General features: G+C 46.4%; 1 protein-coding gene across 3 annotated transcripts in view; it reads left to right on the top strand.

The window, feature by feature from the left end:
• Window positions 1-17237, top strand: part of pogza (pogo transposable element derived with ZNF domain a) — a 22225-nt gene extending 4988 nt beyond the window's left edge. For 2 of the 3 annotated variants that reach the window (XM_085395349.1, XM_085395350.1), the window contains exons 5-25: window positions 1646-1819; window positions 1892-2092; window positions 4515-4600; window positions 4682-4840; window positions 4945-5231; window positions 5426-5571; window positions 5721-5821; window positions 5911-6057; window positions 8145-8279; window positions 8399-8473; window positions 10051-10148; window positions 10871-11011; window positions 11092-11151; window positions 11247-11362; window positions 11896-11974; window positions 14745-14907; window positions 15365-15766; window positions 15858-16148; window positions 16237-16437; window positions 16513-16643; window positions 16753-17237. In XM_085395349.1, coding sequence (XP_085251475.1) covers window positions 1646-1819; window positions 1892-2092; window positions 4515-4600; window positions 4682-4840; window positions 4945-5231; window positions 5426-5571; window positions 5721-5821; window positions 5911-6057; window positions 8145-8279; window positions 8399-8473; window positions 10051-10148; window positions 10871-11011; window positions 11092-11151; window positions 11247-11362; window positions 11896-11974; window positions 14745-14907; window positions 15365-15766; window positions 15858-16148; window positions 16237-16437; window positions 16513-16643; window positions 16753-16960 — 3401 coding nt within the window. In that variant the 3' untranslated portion in view covers window positions 16961-17237. The remainder of the gene's footprint in view (window positions 1-1645; window positions 1820-1891; window positions 2093-4514; window positions 4601-4681; window positions 4841-4944; window positions 5232-5425; window positions 5572-5720; window positions 5822-5910; window positions 6058-8144; window positions 8280-8398; window positions 8474-10050; window positions 10149-10870; window positions 11012-11091; window positions 11152-11246; window positions 11363-11895; window positions 11975-14744; window positions 14908-15364; window positions 15767-15857; window positions 16149-16236; window positions 16438-16512; window positions 16644-16752) is intronic. The other variant, XM_085395351.1, reaches the window with a different exon arrangement.

Here is a 17237-nt window from a genome sequence, read left to right as displayed (position 1 = left end):
TTAGTTAAACTTGAGTATGAACTTCTACAAAATGCAGCAAGATATTAAAAAACAGTTTTATTGATTAAAAAACACTATATTGGATTCATATCGGTATCAGCAGATATCCAAATTTATGATATCGGTATCGGACATAAAAAAAACTGGTATCGTGCCATCTGTAGTTCATACAATCTGCCCTTGTGAGTCAGTCGCCGCTAAACATTGACCCTGGAGCTCTGTGTTCATGTTTGACCCTTTTGTGCCCTCCACAAAAAAAATGTGCACACACAAAATTGCCATAAAATCAGAATCAGAATACTTTATTGATCCCTGGGGGAAATTTTTTTTCTTTTTTTCCTCATACGACTATTTTCTTTTTTTTCATAAATCACTTAATGACTTGGAGACCTTTTCAAAATGATAAAACATTAAATTATTTTCACTATCTTAATCATTTAAATGCCAATTTAAACATTTGAATTAAGTATTTATTACAATAATTCACAAAAACAATTCTTTTCCTGGATAGCCTGAATATTACTTCATAGTTCATATGTTCTGTTATATTTATCTTTTGTTGTTGAAGTTTGCATAATAACTGTTTCCACTGATGACTCAGATCTTGATTAGAAAATGGTTTCAGACACACAAATCACTCTGGGGCCTCCATGGTGGTCTCACGGCTCCATCGTATAACTTGCAGTAATACAAGTGTCATGCATTGGCCTACAACAGGAAAAAGGTTGAATCCGGGCAAATAGAGTAAAAATGTCAAATATCACAACTATTCTTCAAATGGTTTTATACTGTAGTGGCAGAGAGATTAAACATGTGGTTTCAATGGAAATAAATGTGGCGTTTTTGTCCAAAAGGTGTCGAGAGGCAAAAGATTTTCTCCAAGACTCTAATCAGCAGGGCTGGGCAATCTCAGAACTCGGGGGCCGGTGTCCCTGCAGGTTTTAGATGTGTCCTCGAACCAACACAGCTGATTTAAATGGCTAAATTAGCTCCTCAACATGTCCTGAAGTTCTCCAGAGGCCTGTAATGAACTAATCGTGTGATTCAGGTGTGTTGACCCAGGGTGAGATCTAAATCCTGCAGGGACACCGGCCCTCAAGGCCTGAGATTGCCCAGCCCTGCTCTAATCACTAGGGCTGGGTATCGTCACTGATTTCTAGAACCGATTCGATTTGAATCTGGGAAGTTTTGACTGAAACAGTCAGAAATGTTTTAATTGTGATCATTCAGTACTAATTCGTCAGGTCTGCGCTTTGTGTTTATATCTTTGTGCTCTCATTTGCTGTTTTAGCTGTTTGGTGGTTGTTGAAACAGTTTTGTGAACTTTAACCTGAGGTTCTGGCAAAATACATTTATATTTAAAAATCGATTCAGGATTTAATGAATCGATATCACTTTAAAGATAAAATCGATGTGAATTGATAAATCAATTATTGAAACCCACCCCCACTAATCACCACCGATGTCCCCCATACTATTTATTATATGGAAAATGACTGTTTTTCTGTGAGTGGTTGCCATAAATAATGAATAATTAAAAGGTCTAAACTGGCATTTCAAGGGTTGAAATCCTAAAAATGGTTTGATTGTTTTGATCAAACGGCTCATGTTGTGTGTGTCATGTGTTTCTGCGTCTATCCTGCAGGGGGCACTGCAAAGCTGAAGTTGCGCGCTCATCCTGAAGGTTCAGCCAGTGGTTTCACCACGGTCCAGATCCCTGTCACGCTGACCCTTCACAGTCCTGCAGGGATCCAGTACATCAGCACCACTGCCTCTCTGAGTGCCTCCCCTGCTCCTGCCCCCACACCCATCATCACAGGTAATCCCTCCGCCAGCAGATGTGGAGCAGTTCAGGTGTTCCTCAGGCTAACGCAGACTCTCTGTGCTCCAGGCGTGATCTGTGGTGAAGCAGCTCAGAAGGTTCTGATCGACCACAACGTGAACTTCAACCCTCCGACCGGGTTAAAGAATCAACATTCTGCTGCGGCATCACCATTCACCTCATCGCAGGCCACGCCCCCCCCAGCACCTGGCAGGACCAAAAAGCGTCCGAGCAGCAGATCTGCAGCACCGCACACACTGCTGCACAAAGGTTTGACAACTCGTCTGTGTGCTCAAGTCTGCAGAGATGATAGAGAGCAAGCCAAATACATCCCGTCGTACTTCAGTATGTAGGCGGTTTGAACTCATCGCCATGACTCTAAGCGAGACGAGACCATACAGAGTTAGAACATTTAAATTTCAGCCCCAGTTTGAATTCAGTGATCATAAAAGCTGTATCATCTGGGTAAAACTGCTCGTTTACCCCTATTTTTACTACAGATGCTTGTAAATCAAGTGAAGTCATTCTGTGTACGTACAGTAAGTAAAATCTCAGTGTTCAGCTTAATCCAACACGACCAAAGAGTTAACTAGTACTAGATGTCAGGGTTCACTTCCTTTATTCATCATACAGTGTTCCTAGTTTGTCCTTGTTTTTGATCTTCTTTGGTTTGGTTTTTATGTTGTTAGCGGTTGTTCTTACAGAAAGGAAGCCCGTAAGAGTTTAACTCATAATAATAATAATAATAATAATAATAATAATAATAATAATAATAATAATAATAATAATGGAGTGGATTTATATAGCGCTTTTCAAGGCACCCAAAGCGCTTTACAATACCACTATTCATTCCCTCTCACATTCACACACTGGTGGAGGCAGCTACAGTTGTAGCCACAGCTGCCCTGGGGCAGACTGACAGAAGCGAGGCTGCCATATCGTGCCATCGGCCCCTCTGGCCAACACCAGTAGGCGGTAGGTGAAGTGTCTTGCCCAAGGACACAACGACCAGGGCAGAAAGCCCGGGGATCGAAACGGCGACCTTCCGGTTACAGATACGCTTCCCAACCCCCTGAGCCACGGTCGCCCCATGTAAAGGATCAGAACAAAAACTGTGAACAGGACTGTCTCTGGACGTAAGGAGCGCTGTTGTTCCAGTTATCCTTCCTGTTTGAACCATATTAATACATTTGAGGTTTACACTTGACTGTCAGTCCTCGAGGAGATCAGATGGACAGATGGAGAAAACGTGTTTCTAGAGATGTTGATGGATTCTCTCACAGCTGCTAGGTACGAAGTAACCAGGCGGTTGTCATGGCTACAGTTGCTGATAGAGCTGTTATTTGGGTCTGCAGTCATTACACCCGTTTACCAGAGTTACCTGTGAATGAAGACTGCTTGAGCTCACACAGTCATCTGTACACAGAAAGGCTGAGCCAGTGCTTCCTTCTACTGCTGGCCTGTATTTCAGAAAGAGCTCATTTAAATGTATTGAAAGACTGATGCTTGATTAAGAAATGTACCTTCAGCTGGTCCAGTTTCCTACACAAAACAAACAAAACGTTGATCAATCATATTAGAAGTAGAATTAAAATCAGTGAATGGTAGTTTTTTCCTGTTATGGAACTGGATGAATGTTTTCAAAGCTCTGATGCAGCGCGCGTGATTACAGTGTCAGGCTGGACGGATTTCTCCTGCAGATGTTCTCTGGCCCCAAAACTGTGTGTCGTCTAAACCTTGAAAATAACAAATTGCTGTTTATCAAGCATCCATGTTTTTCACATTATAGTATGTCAGAGATTTACAGTTAACAAACGGTCAGGTGAATAAACAACACTGAGACACTTGATACTGATAACGTGCGGCACGGGTGAATCTCAGACAGAGAGACACAACGTACTGCAGCATTCGTTTATTTTTATAGGTTACATCGTCAATAAGCAAATATAATCACATTTCCTGTTACGCAGGTCCTGATGCTGTCTGTGTGTGTGTGTGTGTGTCACAAAGTATGTGTGTTGCAAGTCAATTTCTAAGAATAATATAATGCAAGTCAACTTCTGCGGATATGTATTTCTGTACTAGTCTCTTGCGGTAAATGTCAGTGTCACAGGGTCAGCTTCCTGTTTCTACAGAAAACTGTGTCTGGTGAAATATGTGTAACATAACATTTGAAGCATAATCGAATAAAACAATAAAAACTCCCTAACATAGTAAAAGAAAGTTCTTAACTTTAAAGTTAGGTCCTGATCACATACCTCTGAAGATTACGGTACCTCCGTCTCTCAGTCCTGTGATCTGATTGGTCAGTTGTCAGGCTGTCAGTAGACCTTTACCTGCACCGTTAGGTTACCATGGTGATTTAGTCAGCTTCATTATTGATAAAAAGCTGACACAAACCCAAAGATGACCCCTAACCCTGTGATAAGACTTCGTGATTCAGACTCGGATGAAGATGTGGACGTAGGTGAAGACACAGGTGTGAGGGAACACGGATGCTGAGGAATGAGGTTAGGACTCAGGTGAGGTGGGGGCTTCAGCTCTGAGTGCTGTTATCGTGGACTCAGGGCTGTGGTTAGGGTTCAGGTGAGGTGGACTGTGTTGTAAAGGATTCAGGTGCAGGTCTGCTAGGTTGGAATTCTGCTAAGGTGTAGACTTGGATATGTACTCAGCTGTCGTGTCCCCCCCTCAGGTGAGTTGGGTCCCGTGCGCCCCCCCGACTGCCTCGTCTGCACATCGCAGTACAAATTGATCACAGAGCTGCGAGGATTCATGTGTGTAAGTCCTGCACAGCCACCTCTTTACACCTCTACCTGTGTCATCACACAGCCTGATTAAAACCCTCTTCCCCATCTTCAGATGTGCAGCCCAGCCATCATGCAGAGTTTGAGGAACCTGAAGAGGAAGAAGAAAAGCAAACACCGCAGGGGGAGCAGGGACAAAATCAGAACCCTGAAACCCAGCAGAGACTCTCAAACCAACAGTAGGGTGTCCAAAACCAGACCAGGACCCTCTGCTGTGAGTTCACACTGCTGATCAATGAGGATCTACTCCAAGAGAGTCACCCGATGAACCTTTGTCATGTGATGTGACGTCATTCTCCTTCCTGTGTGTCTCCTTAGTCTAAAGGTGTTTCTCCTTCTCAGAGGGCTCACTGGTCATCTGGTGATCTCCTGACCAGCCAGGTTAGCGCCTCCGCCTCCCTTCCGTCCCTCTGCGACCCTTCTGAGCCAGATCTGTTTGGATCCCTGCCCAGCTCGCCTCACGGCAAACTCGTGATCCTTGTGGAGGATTTTTATTATGGCTCCGCCCCCGGACAACACCCTAAGAAATGCAACCTGATGGGCGCAAAGTACAGCGAGCCATACCGCTGCATCCACTGCCCCAAGACGCTCGGCAACAACATCGAGTGAGCCTCTGGAGATTGTCTTAAACCTGCCTTCTATTAAATGAGCAGCAGGATGTGCCTCCTGTGCTTATACAAAAAGAGAATGGGCCATTCTCATGAATTCATGCTCTCCTATTGAATATAGCCTGACATGATCTCAAGTCATTAGATGTTTGGTTTGTGTCTTCAGTTGTGACTCTTTGTATATGTTGCAGGTTGATGAGTCACATGCAGCAGCATGTGTCCATGATATTTCAGTGGGACTCTGCGTTCTCGTGTCCACACTGTTCCCGTCACTTCCTGTCTGCTGGGAAGCTGCAGAGTCACGTGGAGGCCGTCCACAATCAGTGCGAGTCCAAAGGTCTGTGACAGCATAACCGGTTACCCTTTGGTTGGTTAGCGGTTACAGGATGGCCTGCTGATCCCGAGTGCTTCCCACTGTAAAAAGGATGCTTCAGGTTTGTGTGTCTGTCATGCAGTGATGGATTTGTTTCTCGTTTGCCTTGGCAGCCACGTGTAGGATCTGCGAGCTGGCATTTGAAAGTGAACCTGCTTTCCTGTGGCACATGAAGACCACCCACAAACCGGGAGAGATGCCCTACATCTGCCAGGTTCGACTCCGAGCACCAGAAAGCTGCCCTCACCTTCGTCAGTGCTCGTTGTGGCCCGAGAGTTTACGTGCCCCGCTTTCTGTCTGCAGGAGTGTGGCTTCAGGTCGTCCTTCTACTCAGATGTGTGGTTCCACTTTGAGGAGTGTCACACCAGCACCAGAAACTTTATGTGTCAATACTGCCTCAGAGTGTTGCGCCGCAACACCTGCTACCAGCAGCACTTTATCCGCCACCAGGTAGGTAACTGCTGCAGGTAATACAGCTAAAGGGTTTAACTTAGAAGAACCGCGAGAGTTGAAGTGAAGGTTAAAATGTGTTACGCAGTTAAATCAAAGGAAATCTAAAGCACAGAGAGGTTTTCTGGAACTACCATTGTTAAGATGTGTGTGTCCTACTGCACTAGTGTCCAGTGGGGGTGGGGCATGGCTACGCAGAGACGGGAAAGGGGCAGTAGAAGTTTGGAATGTCAGGTTTTCTGTGGTTGTACGAAAGCAGGCGACCATTAAAGTAGGGGTGGGCGGTATAAACGCTATACGGTAGAAACGGTATAAATTTGGCCAGCGGTCGAGATTTTGACTATACCGCTCTAAGCTGCGCCCGTTTTGGTCAAAAGCATTGCAGCAGCTAAAAACATCATCTGCAAAATATTCCAGGCGACAGTCACAGCAAAGAGACAAAGCACTTTTGGAATATGAGGAAAGCCAAAAACTGCGCTTCCTCCACTTCTGTACCATTGATTCAGTAAAGTTGAATTCTCTCACAGCTGCTCTATTCCCATGTTGTTGCAGTATATTAATGACTAACCTCGTATTGTGGATGGATTATCTCAGTTGAAGTTTGGTCCGTGTATAGCATCCTGCTATGCGATTGCATTTGTCCCTGACCATCAGGAACCCTCACATTAACTTTTATTGAGTGGAAAAGTGTTAGCGTTCATCCTCCAGCTTCACTGTGTTTATGTTATGCTAACATAGCTGTGTAGCTAGCAATCACGTAGCACAACATTATATACCAGCTAGCCCAACTTCAGTAACCCTACAAACGTCACTGCTGTTTAGTTTTCTGTCTTCATTTATGTTGGAAGTGATAACAGAGCTGTACGTTTGAATGTTTCAGAAATCTCTCAGTCAGAACATGCTTTAACATGTTTAGGTGGAAGCTAGCGAGCTAACTTCCTGTTAACTTCTAACTCCATTAAATTTAATAATGGATGCCTGAATGTTAAACTTAATTGTTACACCTGGTAAAGCAGCAACACTCATCATTTTATTAAAGATGAAAGAATTTAGACAGTTTTTAACTCTCAGTGATGCTGCAGTGTTCGTTTGACTTTGGGACCTGAAATGGACGGAGTTTAGGACCCAGATTACTCCGTGAGGCTCCTGACTACGGCAGCCATAATGCTCCAACAATCCATCAAGCGGTGCGGCTTCGTAGCTTCGTATTTCTGTGCGCCGTGTACATAAAATCAGTTCGAGGTCAGTAAGCACAACCAGAATTCATACATAAGGCACACTGTCGATTTTTGAGAAAATTAAAGGATTTCAAGTGCGCCTTATAGTGTGGAAAATACAATATACAGAAGAAAAGAATATATCGTTACCGCACATGCTTCAAATTATACCGTGATATGGATTTTAGGCCATATCGCCCAGCCCTACATTAAAGTTGGAGTTACTATGCCAGTTGTGTGATTATGGGACTAACACCATGATGACGTGGGTCCTTGGGTAGAGAGATTTCCAAAGGGTTGGTCTAGACTCTGAAACTCCACGTTCCAGGGTTTTTAGCCTGGAGATGTAGAGAGGAAGGAGACCAGTGAGTGAGTTAGGAGGAACACCATCGCTGTCCTTGTAGTTGATATATCCCCGTTTCTCCTGGAATATCCAAATGTTCTTCCAGACCACATAAGACCACATAGGATATAATCCCTCCAGTAGGTTCTAGGATCTCGTCCTGCAGATAAACCTCTGTAACCTTGTCTGGCTTCACAGATATGCGAGCAGGGAGCCAGGAGTCAAATTCCCTCAATGTAACGTCCCTCTTATGTGAGCACACACAGAGCCTGAAACAGGAAGCCCGGCTTAACAGAGAAAGCTGACATCCACTGGTGCGATGCCCGTTATCCCTGACTGGGGTTTTAGGTTAATGCAAAGAAAGCCTGGCTTTGTTGAACTGGGCAGATACCAGCTTTTGTTTTTGGAGCTAAAGTCTGAGGTACTGAGGGTTTGGAGAGGACCGAAGAGGAACGGGCTTGTTGTAAAGCAATGTATCATCTGCGCTGAGGTGGAGTTTAATTCTGTGTGTTGGTGCATGTTTGCAGAAGAAGCGCGAGTTTGGCTGCGATAAATGTCGTCTCCACTTCCTGTACATAAAAGAGCTGGTTGAGCACAGAGTTCTGTATCACAGGACGCACATCAGACCACCTCAGCTCAGCGGACTCAAACCTGGAACCAAGGTAGGAACCAATATCCTTAGATAATTACAGATAATTAATAAACACAATTAAACCCCTTAAAGATAATTAAACTCCTGCTGGAGAAGCCTCACCTTTACTGAGTATCTCTCTGTCTGCAGGTGACGGTCAGGGCGTATTCTGTAGTTGGGGAATCTGAAGGTGAAGGACCTAAGACAACTGTTGCTTCATGCAAGGTGAGCAGCATGGAAACGCTCATTGCCTGAGCTTTCAGATCCAGATCATCTGCTCTCCCATCCAAGACCATTTTTTAGTTCGTTCCTGTTTAGAGACAGAAAATCAACCAAAAGGTGGTTGGTTTGTTTAGAAACAGCTGACACGTTAACACAGACGCACTGTATGGTAAGTGCAAAGATGTTAGAATAAATCATTTGTTGCAGAAAGTGGAGAAAGCTGGAAATTAGCCACTTGTTAGCCCCAGAACCTCATCTCTGCTCTTCGTGGTTCTATTCGCTTCGAGTGACGGCCTCCAGCTCGCACTGCGGCAGGAAAGAGATTCAGCGCCTCCAATTAGGGCTGAGCGATATATTGAATATACTCGATGTATCAGGAGTTTTTCCATGTACAATGGTTGAAATGGCTTCATGGTAACAATAGAGTATAAATTGCCATGGTAACATTTGGATGTCTGCATGTTTGTTTGCTCCCCACACGCTGTGACTGCATCATTAATTCCCCCCTCCCAACCAGCTGAAGTCATCCACTGCAAAGTCTTTTAAATGTCTGTGTGCACACCAAAGAGCACGTTACATGAACCAGCTGTGACTATTATGTGTCTGTGCGAGTTATCGCAGATCGTCCCGTGCGTGGGGCTGGACGGCGCTACCGCGTTAACGAGCTAACCGCGTTAACAAGCTAACCACGTTAACGAGCTAACCGCGTTAACGAGCTAAGGCATGGATGCCGGCCAGCCCCACGCACGGGACGATCTGCGATAACTCGCTAATGGAGATTTGCCGCATTAATGCAGTTACGGCGCTAACGTCATTTTAACGAGATCAGCGCTGACAGCACTAATTTTTATATGTTCACGAAAGAGCACCTTTTAAATTTCAATGGTTTTATTTTGTGTCATGAATTCTTGCTGGATGTCCTTTTTGATCCTTTGTTAAAGGTGTTGACCACAGACGTTCTGTGGCAGAATCCTCTGTGCGCACCTGATGGTTAAAGAGCAGTTAAAATAAAAATAATATAATAAATAAATAAAATAAAATGTGTCACATCAGATATTTTAGATTCAAAGCAGAAAAAAACATTAAATGGTCGATTTGAATGAGTTAAGCAGTGAAATTTTAGACACTATATGATTGAAAATAACATTTGTCTTTGGAGGTTATTTAAACATATCGTAATGTAGCCAAAAAATATTGTGATATTAAATATCCCCTCATATCGCCCAGCCCTACCTCGAAGTCTGGGCGCCTCCTGGCTGAGGTGTTTTGCACGTCCTACCGGGGGAGGCCCCGGGGCAGACCCAGGACACCCTGGAGAGATTAAATCTCTCGGCTGGCCTTGGCGTTCCCCTGGACGAGCTGGGGGTCTGGGCTTCTCTGAGCGTCTGTGCTTAGGCTGCTGCAGAGGAAGGAAGGAAATCCTCCATGTTTTCAATGGGTTCTTTTTCTCCTCTGCCTTCATTTAGCTTTCTACTGATTGTAGTTTTACCCAAAAATGCAGAAGCATATGGAGATGGGTGTATGTGTGAATAAAGTTTTTTCCCTCCTCACGTTCTTCACGTTTTCTTTTTCTGCTCCAGGTGGTGGATGTTGCTCTTCCTACGTCTTCGCAGGAAGTTCCTCAGAGGAAACCAGTGGAAACGCTGGGATTGCTGCTGCTCAGCCTGAACCCGGACAGGTATCAGAGCTGGGGTTCCCCGGGTCCTGTGGGATGTGTGGGGAAACTTCAAAAAACAAGCATTTCTGCTGTTTAATACCTAAAATATTCTACTCGCATATGAGTTGTAAGAAGCACTTGTTTAGATAAAGATGTTGCAGAAACCCCAACAGAATTGTAGAAGAAAACTTTTTCATTAGCCACAAGTACCTGCTCGGGTCGGCTTGACTCTGTTTAAGGGTTTTCATTAGAGAGTCGCACCTTGTACCAGGTACTGCTCAGCTGAGGGTCCAAGCAATCTAAGGCAAGCCAAAATGTGACATCAAGAGACTGTGTGCCACCGATTGGCTGGTCAGTGGCGTCACTCGTTGAGTCACGAGAGCGTATCTTTCACGTGGCAGTCGAGGAAATGGTTGGATAAAAAAACACTGTGGTCCACTCAGACTGACAGAAAGCCGTACACGAATCACCGCATTTACGTGGAAGTGCTCCACTGTTGTGACGTTAAAGTCACATACCAATGACGTCACAGGACTCCCGGCTGCAGTGCTCTAACAACCCCCCATGCACAGTATGTGGGTGTCAACTGTAGTGAAAACGTACCAACACCCAGTCGAGCAGAGTAGATTCTACATGTTATATCTCTGGCTCAGACTGTGCTGACAGCTTCGCCCAGCAGGGCGGCGCCACTGCACAAAACCTTTGTTATTCAGCCTCTCTCTCACTCCCTCACTTCCTCTCAGGCTGTCTCGGCCGCTTCAGCGCTGCCTCGAGTGTCTGAACTCAGTTCCTGACCTCAGGACGCACTACCCTTCTCTGGTCCATTGCTCGCTCTGCAGGTTCATCACCTGCTGTTCCACCTCCTACGCCAACCACATGATCAAGTATGCGCCTCTGATTGGTCATCTCACAGTCTCTTTTGTTTGTTTGTTTTCCTGAACTGTGCGACTGTTTTTGTTTTTAGTAACCATGCGACCTGCAAGAAGGTGCCGCCGTACCAAACCATCTTCCAGTCTGACCCCAAGTAACCAGACCAGCAGAATCAGATCAGTGTGATCAATTATCTACAGGTGAACAGGAATACCTGAATACCTGACCTGCTCTCGTGTGTGTTTATAGGCTGCCAGACATGTTGATGTGTGTGACATGCAAACTCTTAACCTGCAGAGGAGACCTGATGGCCAATCATCTGACAGAGAAGCCAAAGCACACCTGCATCACGTTAGCGCACACAGGTAATGTACACAGGTGAAGCGCACACTCTCAAGGTATAGTGCATGAAAAGGAAAAGGTTTTCATGTTGTGGGAGGTAAATGCATGGGTCAAAAAAACACTGCTGCCTGATTCAGATGATTATTTTGAAATGATTTAAAGTATTCTGTCAGGAACTGGTTCCATGTCCTGCACAGCTGTTCGTGATGTGACCACAAGGGGGCACCACAGCAAAATAACTCACCCTGATTGTGAGAGGGTCAGAGTGAATCAGCTCTATCAGGGATGGAGCTAAATAAAGGGCAGAACTCCATTTGAATTCAGTGGACTACGTTAATGTGAACCTGGAGTTTTAATCACGATTATCCACTCACACATCCGTCCATTTACTTTCTTACACTTACTCCACTCAGGGTTGTGTCTGGAGCCTATCACAGCTGTCACATGCCTGGAAACCTCCCCAGTCTGTTACACACCTCATGAAGCTAACTTAAGTTTTCCCTGATAGATGATAAAGATGGAATCTTCCAGATTTGACACTCTTTTCCTCTTTCAGAGAGTGGGATGACTTATGAGAATGAAACTGTATCAGAGCCGAGAGAGAGTGGAGCCGACACACAATCACAGTCTGACAGGTAGCATGTGTGTGTGTATATATGAAAACATGTTGCTACAAAAGATGTTTACATTAAAATATGGCAAATTAACATCAGAAAAACCAACCACACACACTCTTTATCAAATGAATAAATTACCCCCTCGCCCCTGTGGGCGGTCCATCCTTCAAGCTCGGGTCCTCTACCAGAGGCCTGGGAGCTTGAGGGTCCTGCAGTATCTTAGCTGTTCCCAGGACTGCGCTCTTCTGGACAGAGATCTCCGATGTTGTTCCCGGGATCTGCTGGAGCCACTCGCCTAGCTTGGGAGTCACCGCACCTAGTGCTCCGATTACCACGGGGACCACCGTTACCTTCACCCTCCACATCCTCTCGAGCTCTTCTCTGAGCCCTTGGTATTTCTCCAGCTTCTCGTGTTCCTTCTTCCTGATATTGCTGTCATTGGGAACCGCTACATCGATCACTACGGCCGTCTTCTTCTGTTTGTCTACCACCACTATGTCCGGTTGGTTAGCCACCACCATTTTGTCCGTCTGTATCTGGAAGTCCCACAGGATCTTAGCTCGGTTGTGCTCAGAGCTTGTTCCTGTGCTGCCAGTATTAGTGCCTCTGTGCTTTCAGTCTTTCAGTGCAGCCACTGGTAGGATTTCTGGATGTCCATCCGACTACACTTCTCCAGTCCGAACGACATTCCAATGTCATTGCTGTATAGCCTGGTAGTGTGGATCAGTGAATCGATGTCTCGTTCACTCTTGGCATACAGCTTGATGTCATCCATGTACAGGAGGTGGCTGACAACTGCTCCGTTCCGTAGTCGGTATCCGCAGCCAGTCTTGTTAATGATCTCACTGAGGGGGTTCAGGCCTATGCAGAACAGCAGTGGGGACAGAGCATCTCCTTGGTAGATCCCGCACTTGATGGTGACTTGTGCTATGGGCTTGGAGTTGGCCTCTAGTGTTGTACGCCACATCCCCATTGAGTTCCTGATGAAGGCTCTTAGGGTCCCATTGATCTTGTACAGTTCTAGGCATTCCAGTATCCAGCTGTGGGGCATTGAGTCATAGGCCTTCTTGTAATCAATCCAGGCAGTGCACAGGTTGGTCAGTCTGGTCTTGCAGTCTCGGCTGATTGTTCTGTCTACCAGTAGCTGGTGTTTTGCACCTCTGGTATTCTTGCCAATTCCTTTCTGTGTCCCGCTCATGTATTGACCCATGTGCCTGTTCATCTTAGCCGATATGATGCCTGACAGGAGCTTCCATGTAGTACTGAGGCAGGTTATTGGTCGGTAGTTGGAGGGGACCGGTCCCTTCTTGGGGTCCTTGGGGATCAGGACCGTCCGACCTTCGGTTAGTCATTCCGGGTGTCTCTCGTTAACTAGCAGCTGGTTCATTTGTGCTGCCAGACGCTCGTGGAGTGCAGTCAGCTTCTTCAGCCAGTAGGCGTGAACCATGTCGGGCCCTGGTGCTGTCCAACTCTTCATACTGGAGACCCTTTCTTGGATATCTGCCACTGTGATGGTTACTGGACCCTGTTCGGGGAGGTCGCTGTGGTCTGCCCTCAGATCCACTAGCCACTGAGCATTGCCGTTATGGGTTGCATCCTTCTCCCATATGCTCTTCCAGTATTGCTCCGTCTCCAGCCTTGGTGGTGCTGTTCTCATATTGTTCCCCTGCCACTGATAGTACACCTTGGCTGGCCAAGGCTGTGAGTCTTTGCTTGGCAGTTTCCAAGGCCTCAGGTATGGACAGCTTCCTGTACTTCTTAGGCACCTCTGATAGTCAGCTAATCTCCCTCCATCGTCTCTCTCACACTCACTCACACACACTCACACACACACACACGATCAAAAGTTTTAGAACACCTTGATTTGTTATTTATTGTAATTCAAGTCAAGTGAATAGTTTGAAATGGTACAAAAATAAGTGGTGAACTGCCAGAGGTTAAAACAAACAAACTGAAAGATGATGTGCATTTCAGAATTATACAAAAAGGCCTTTGTCAAGGATCAACATAGATTAACAGTTTAAAGCTGTTCTGCAGCAATGGAGGTGCTACTGACTCCTACAGCTGTACCGTACTGCAGAAAGTAGTGTGATGCTACAGAAATGGCAAGACAAAAGCAATAAACAATGGAAGAGAGACAGACCATCACTTATAAATGTAGGTCTGTGCTACAGAGAGACTGCGAAGGAAGTCACATTGTCAGTGAGCACAGTTTCCTTCACCATCAAAGGCTCAGAAACTGGGGCAAACTGGGTAATAGTGGCCGTAGTGAGCAAGTCTCAGTTTCTACTGTGAAGACTTCGAGGTGCAGGTTTGACAGGACGAGCTGCAGCAAGAAAGCCAGACGTCAGAATAAGACGAGGCTTGTCTGGGCCATGAAACACCACCGTTGGGCTACTGAAGACTGGAAGAAGCTTTTATGGACTAATGAATCAAATGTGAAATCTTGGGTTCATCACCCAGGATCCGTGTACGCCGTGGAGTAGGTGAAAGGACGGGTCCACAGTGTGTGGCATCAGCTGTCAAACATGGAGGAGGAAGTGATAGTCTGGGGATGTTTGCTGGATCTGACAAAGGTGGCCACTTTGATGAGTCAAAGGTCTATTTAGGTCTTTGGTCTATAAACGGATTCTGTGATTTCTGTTTTGACTCAAATTGCTTATTTGTACTATTGATTTCAGAGTGCAATGAGACAAGTATATCTGCAAAACGATATTCAATTATTTTTGTTATTTAAAGGTTTTCATTGTTTTCCCTCATGTTTGTTTTTTAAATATTAACCCTGCAGCACGACATGTTCTGGCAGTGAGGGCGGAGCCTTCATCCCCATCCACCTCCTCCCCTCCAGCTCTACCCAGCTGTCAGTCAGACCCCTTCTTTCCTCCTCCTCCTTCTCCTCCCAACCCGCGATGACCATCAAGTTCCTGGGGCCCCGCTCAGTCCCTGGTCAGGTGAGAGCGACTGTGTGATTCAATCCATCCAGTTCAGTTTTATATTCAGTTTAATTTTATCACCAAATCACAACAAGCTCCTTAAATCACTTGAGATTGAAAGAGAAAGCCCCGACACTGCATTAATGCACTGATCCGTCCACTCTCTTGCTCTTCATCATCGATTGTGGACAGCTGGGATTTCGTGCAGATTCTGACCACCAGTTTGTTATGATGTTTGGGGGATTTTGATGTTCTCACAGCATAACTGGTTGGTTGCCAGCTCTCATTGCATGTGCTATCTATGGATGTTGTGGAAGATCACATGTATAACTTTACCAATGTGCACAAAGGGGGGGTTATGATGTCTTAGCATGTAGGTGGTGGGACATATGACCCGGAGGACGTCAGGACAAGGACTCGCTGTGGGAGAGAGCCATACTCTGATGATGATGAAGGTGGTGTTCTTACTTCTCAGGCTCCGGTCCCTCTGTTGCTCTCCCAGCTTTCCATCGTGCTCTCTTCTCTGTGCCACGGCGTCACAGTGGCAGCTCATCATAACTGCACGTCTCCCACCACGATCCGTTCATGGATCCGACAGCAGCAGCGCAGCCTGAGACACCGGCTGTGGAGCTGGAAGACGGAGGAGATGGCGGAGTGGGTGCTGGAGCGGTGGGAGCAGCAGCAGATTGTGACTGAGGAGTTGCTGCTCTTGGCAGCGAGGGCAGCTCTGGGAGGGGATGGCCGGCCGGAGGACTGGTACAGCTGGACCGTGGACTTCATGCTGAGACACGACCTTGGACCGCAGACCACCAACAGAAATGTGTCGAGTAGCTTCAACGACAAAAGCCGCCGCTTCATCGACATGCTCCGCTCACAGGTATCAGGCCCGACAGTTTATTGATTGAAATGCACCAACCAAACTTTGATTAGTCGTTGGCGTTTATCGTTCTGGTTCTCGGACTGTGCAGAGTCGGTCTCCTCACTCTCTGGGCTGCATGGACGAGCTCCCCGTCTTCATCGATTTAGACAAGTTCTCCAGCCAGAGCCCAGCTTCCTTCCAGCTGTACGGTTTGCCTGAAGACAGGCCCGTGTTTGACGTCATCATCTCTGCTCTGTCTGATGGCGGCTTCCTCCCCCCCCTGCTGTTCTTTACGGGAGCTGCACCTGATATTCCTGAAGGGTTTCCTGAGAATGTGGTGCTGGAGGCTCGAGCAGAGGGATTCACGGATCAGGACCGCCTGCGCATCTGGATTGAAAAGGTCTGACACTAGTTTGTTGTGCAAGCAGGAGCATTGGGTCACCAGAAACTGTTGCAGATGATGTGATTTCCTGCTTTTCTGCCTGCAGGTGTGGCACCCCTGTGTGGCCTCGCAGCGTAACAGCAGTTGTCTCTTGATAGCGGATGTCCATCGAGGCCACCAGACAGATGCGTTCAGGCGTGCTCTGTCATCAGTCTGCACAGACGTCATCTTCATCCCGTCAGGATGCAGCTCCCGTCTGCAGCCGCTCGACGTCTGTGTGACACGGGTGCTTAGGGACTTCCTGCAGGTAAGCTCACCTGTGCGACTCTGGCCCCGTGTCCGCCCCTCTGATGTGTCGTTGACGTGTTTGTGGTCTCGACAGACCCAGTGGATTCAGCTGGTGTCCACTGGGGGTTTGGATGGTCTGGGTCTGGATCAGCTGGCTCTGACTCTGGCCTGTTGGCTCAGTGAATTTTCTTCCACGCTCAACTCGGAGAAGCACGTCATGCACAGGTGGGAATGCCTGGATTGAGGTATAGCTGGAGGGTATTTGACATCAGCTGTATGTCATGTGACTGTGTCATGTGACTGTGTGATGGCAGTATTGCTTTTTCTTCTGCAGGTCTTTCACCTCAGTGTGTAGCCTTCAGCAGATGGACGATCAGGTGGAGATGGCAAAGATGATCACAGCTTTAACCACGGTGCTGATTCAGCCTCCGGAAACGGGAGGACCAGAGCCGGGACCAGGATCAGAGCCAGTGGAACTGTCCAAGGTAAAGGAGGAGGACAGACGGGTGGAGGAGGAGGTGGAGTGTTCTGTCAGACTGTAGTACGTCACATTTGACCAGGATACGTTTCGTGGTTTCCATGACGAACACTACAAACACACCTTTTGCCCGCACTTTGATAAGAGAGAAGCTGATCAGTATTATTGATCCTTGGCTGTACAACGGCAGGAAAAACCTCAGTCTCATCATGTAAACGAGAGGTTGTCATGAGTAAAATCTAGTACTGACGACTTTTCTAACAACATTTTTGTTCTGTTACTTTTGCATTGAAAAGAATGATTGGGATGTTTTTGTATTGAAATAAAGAAATGCTGCTGAA

This window comes from Rhamphochromis longiceps, linkage group LG22 (assembly GCF_057381845.1).
Source record: "Rhamphochromis longiceps isolate RC_006_pf linkage group LG22, R_longiceps_female_GT1.1, whole genome shotgun sequence".
NCBI classification, from domain to species: Eukaryota; Metazoa; Chordata; class Actinopteri; order Cichliformes; family Cichlidae; genus Rhamphochromis; species Rhamphochromis longiceps.
Note: the sequence above shows the minus strand (reverse complement) of the source record. Positions and strands in the feature narration are given on the sequence as shown.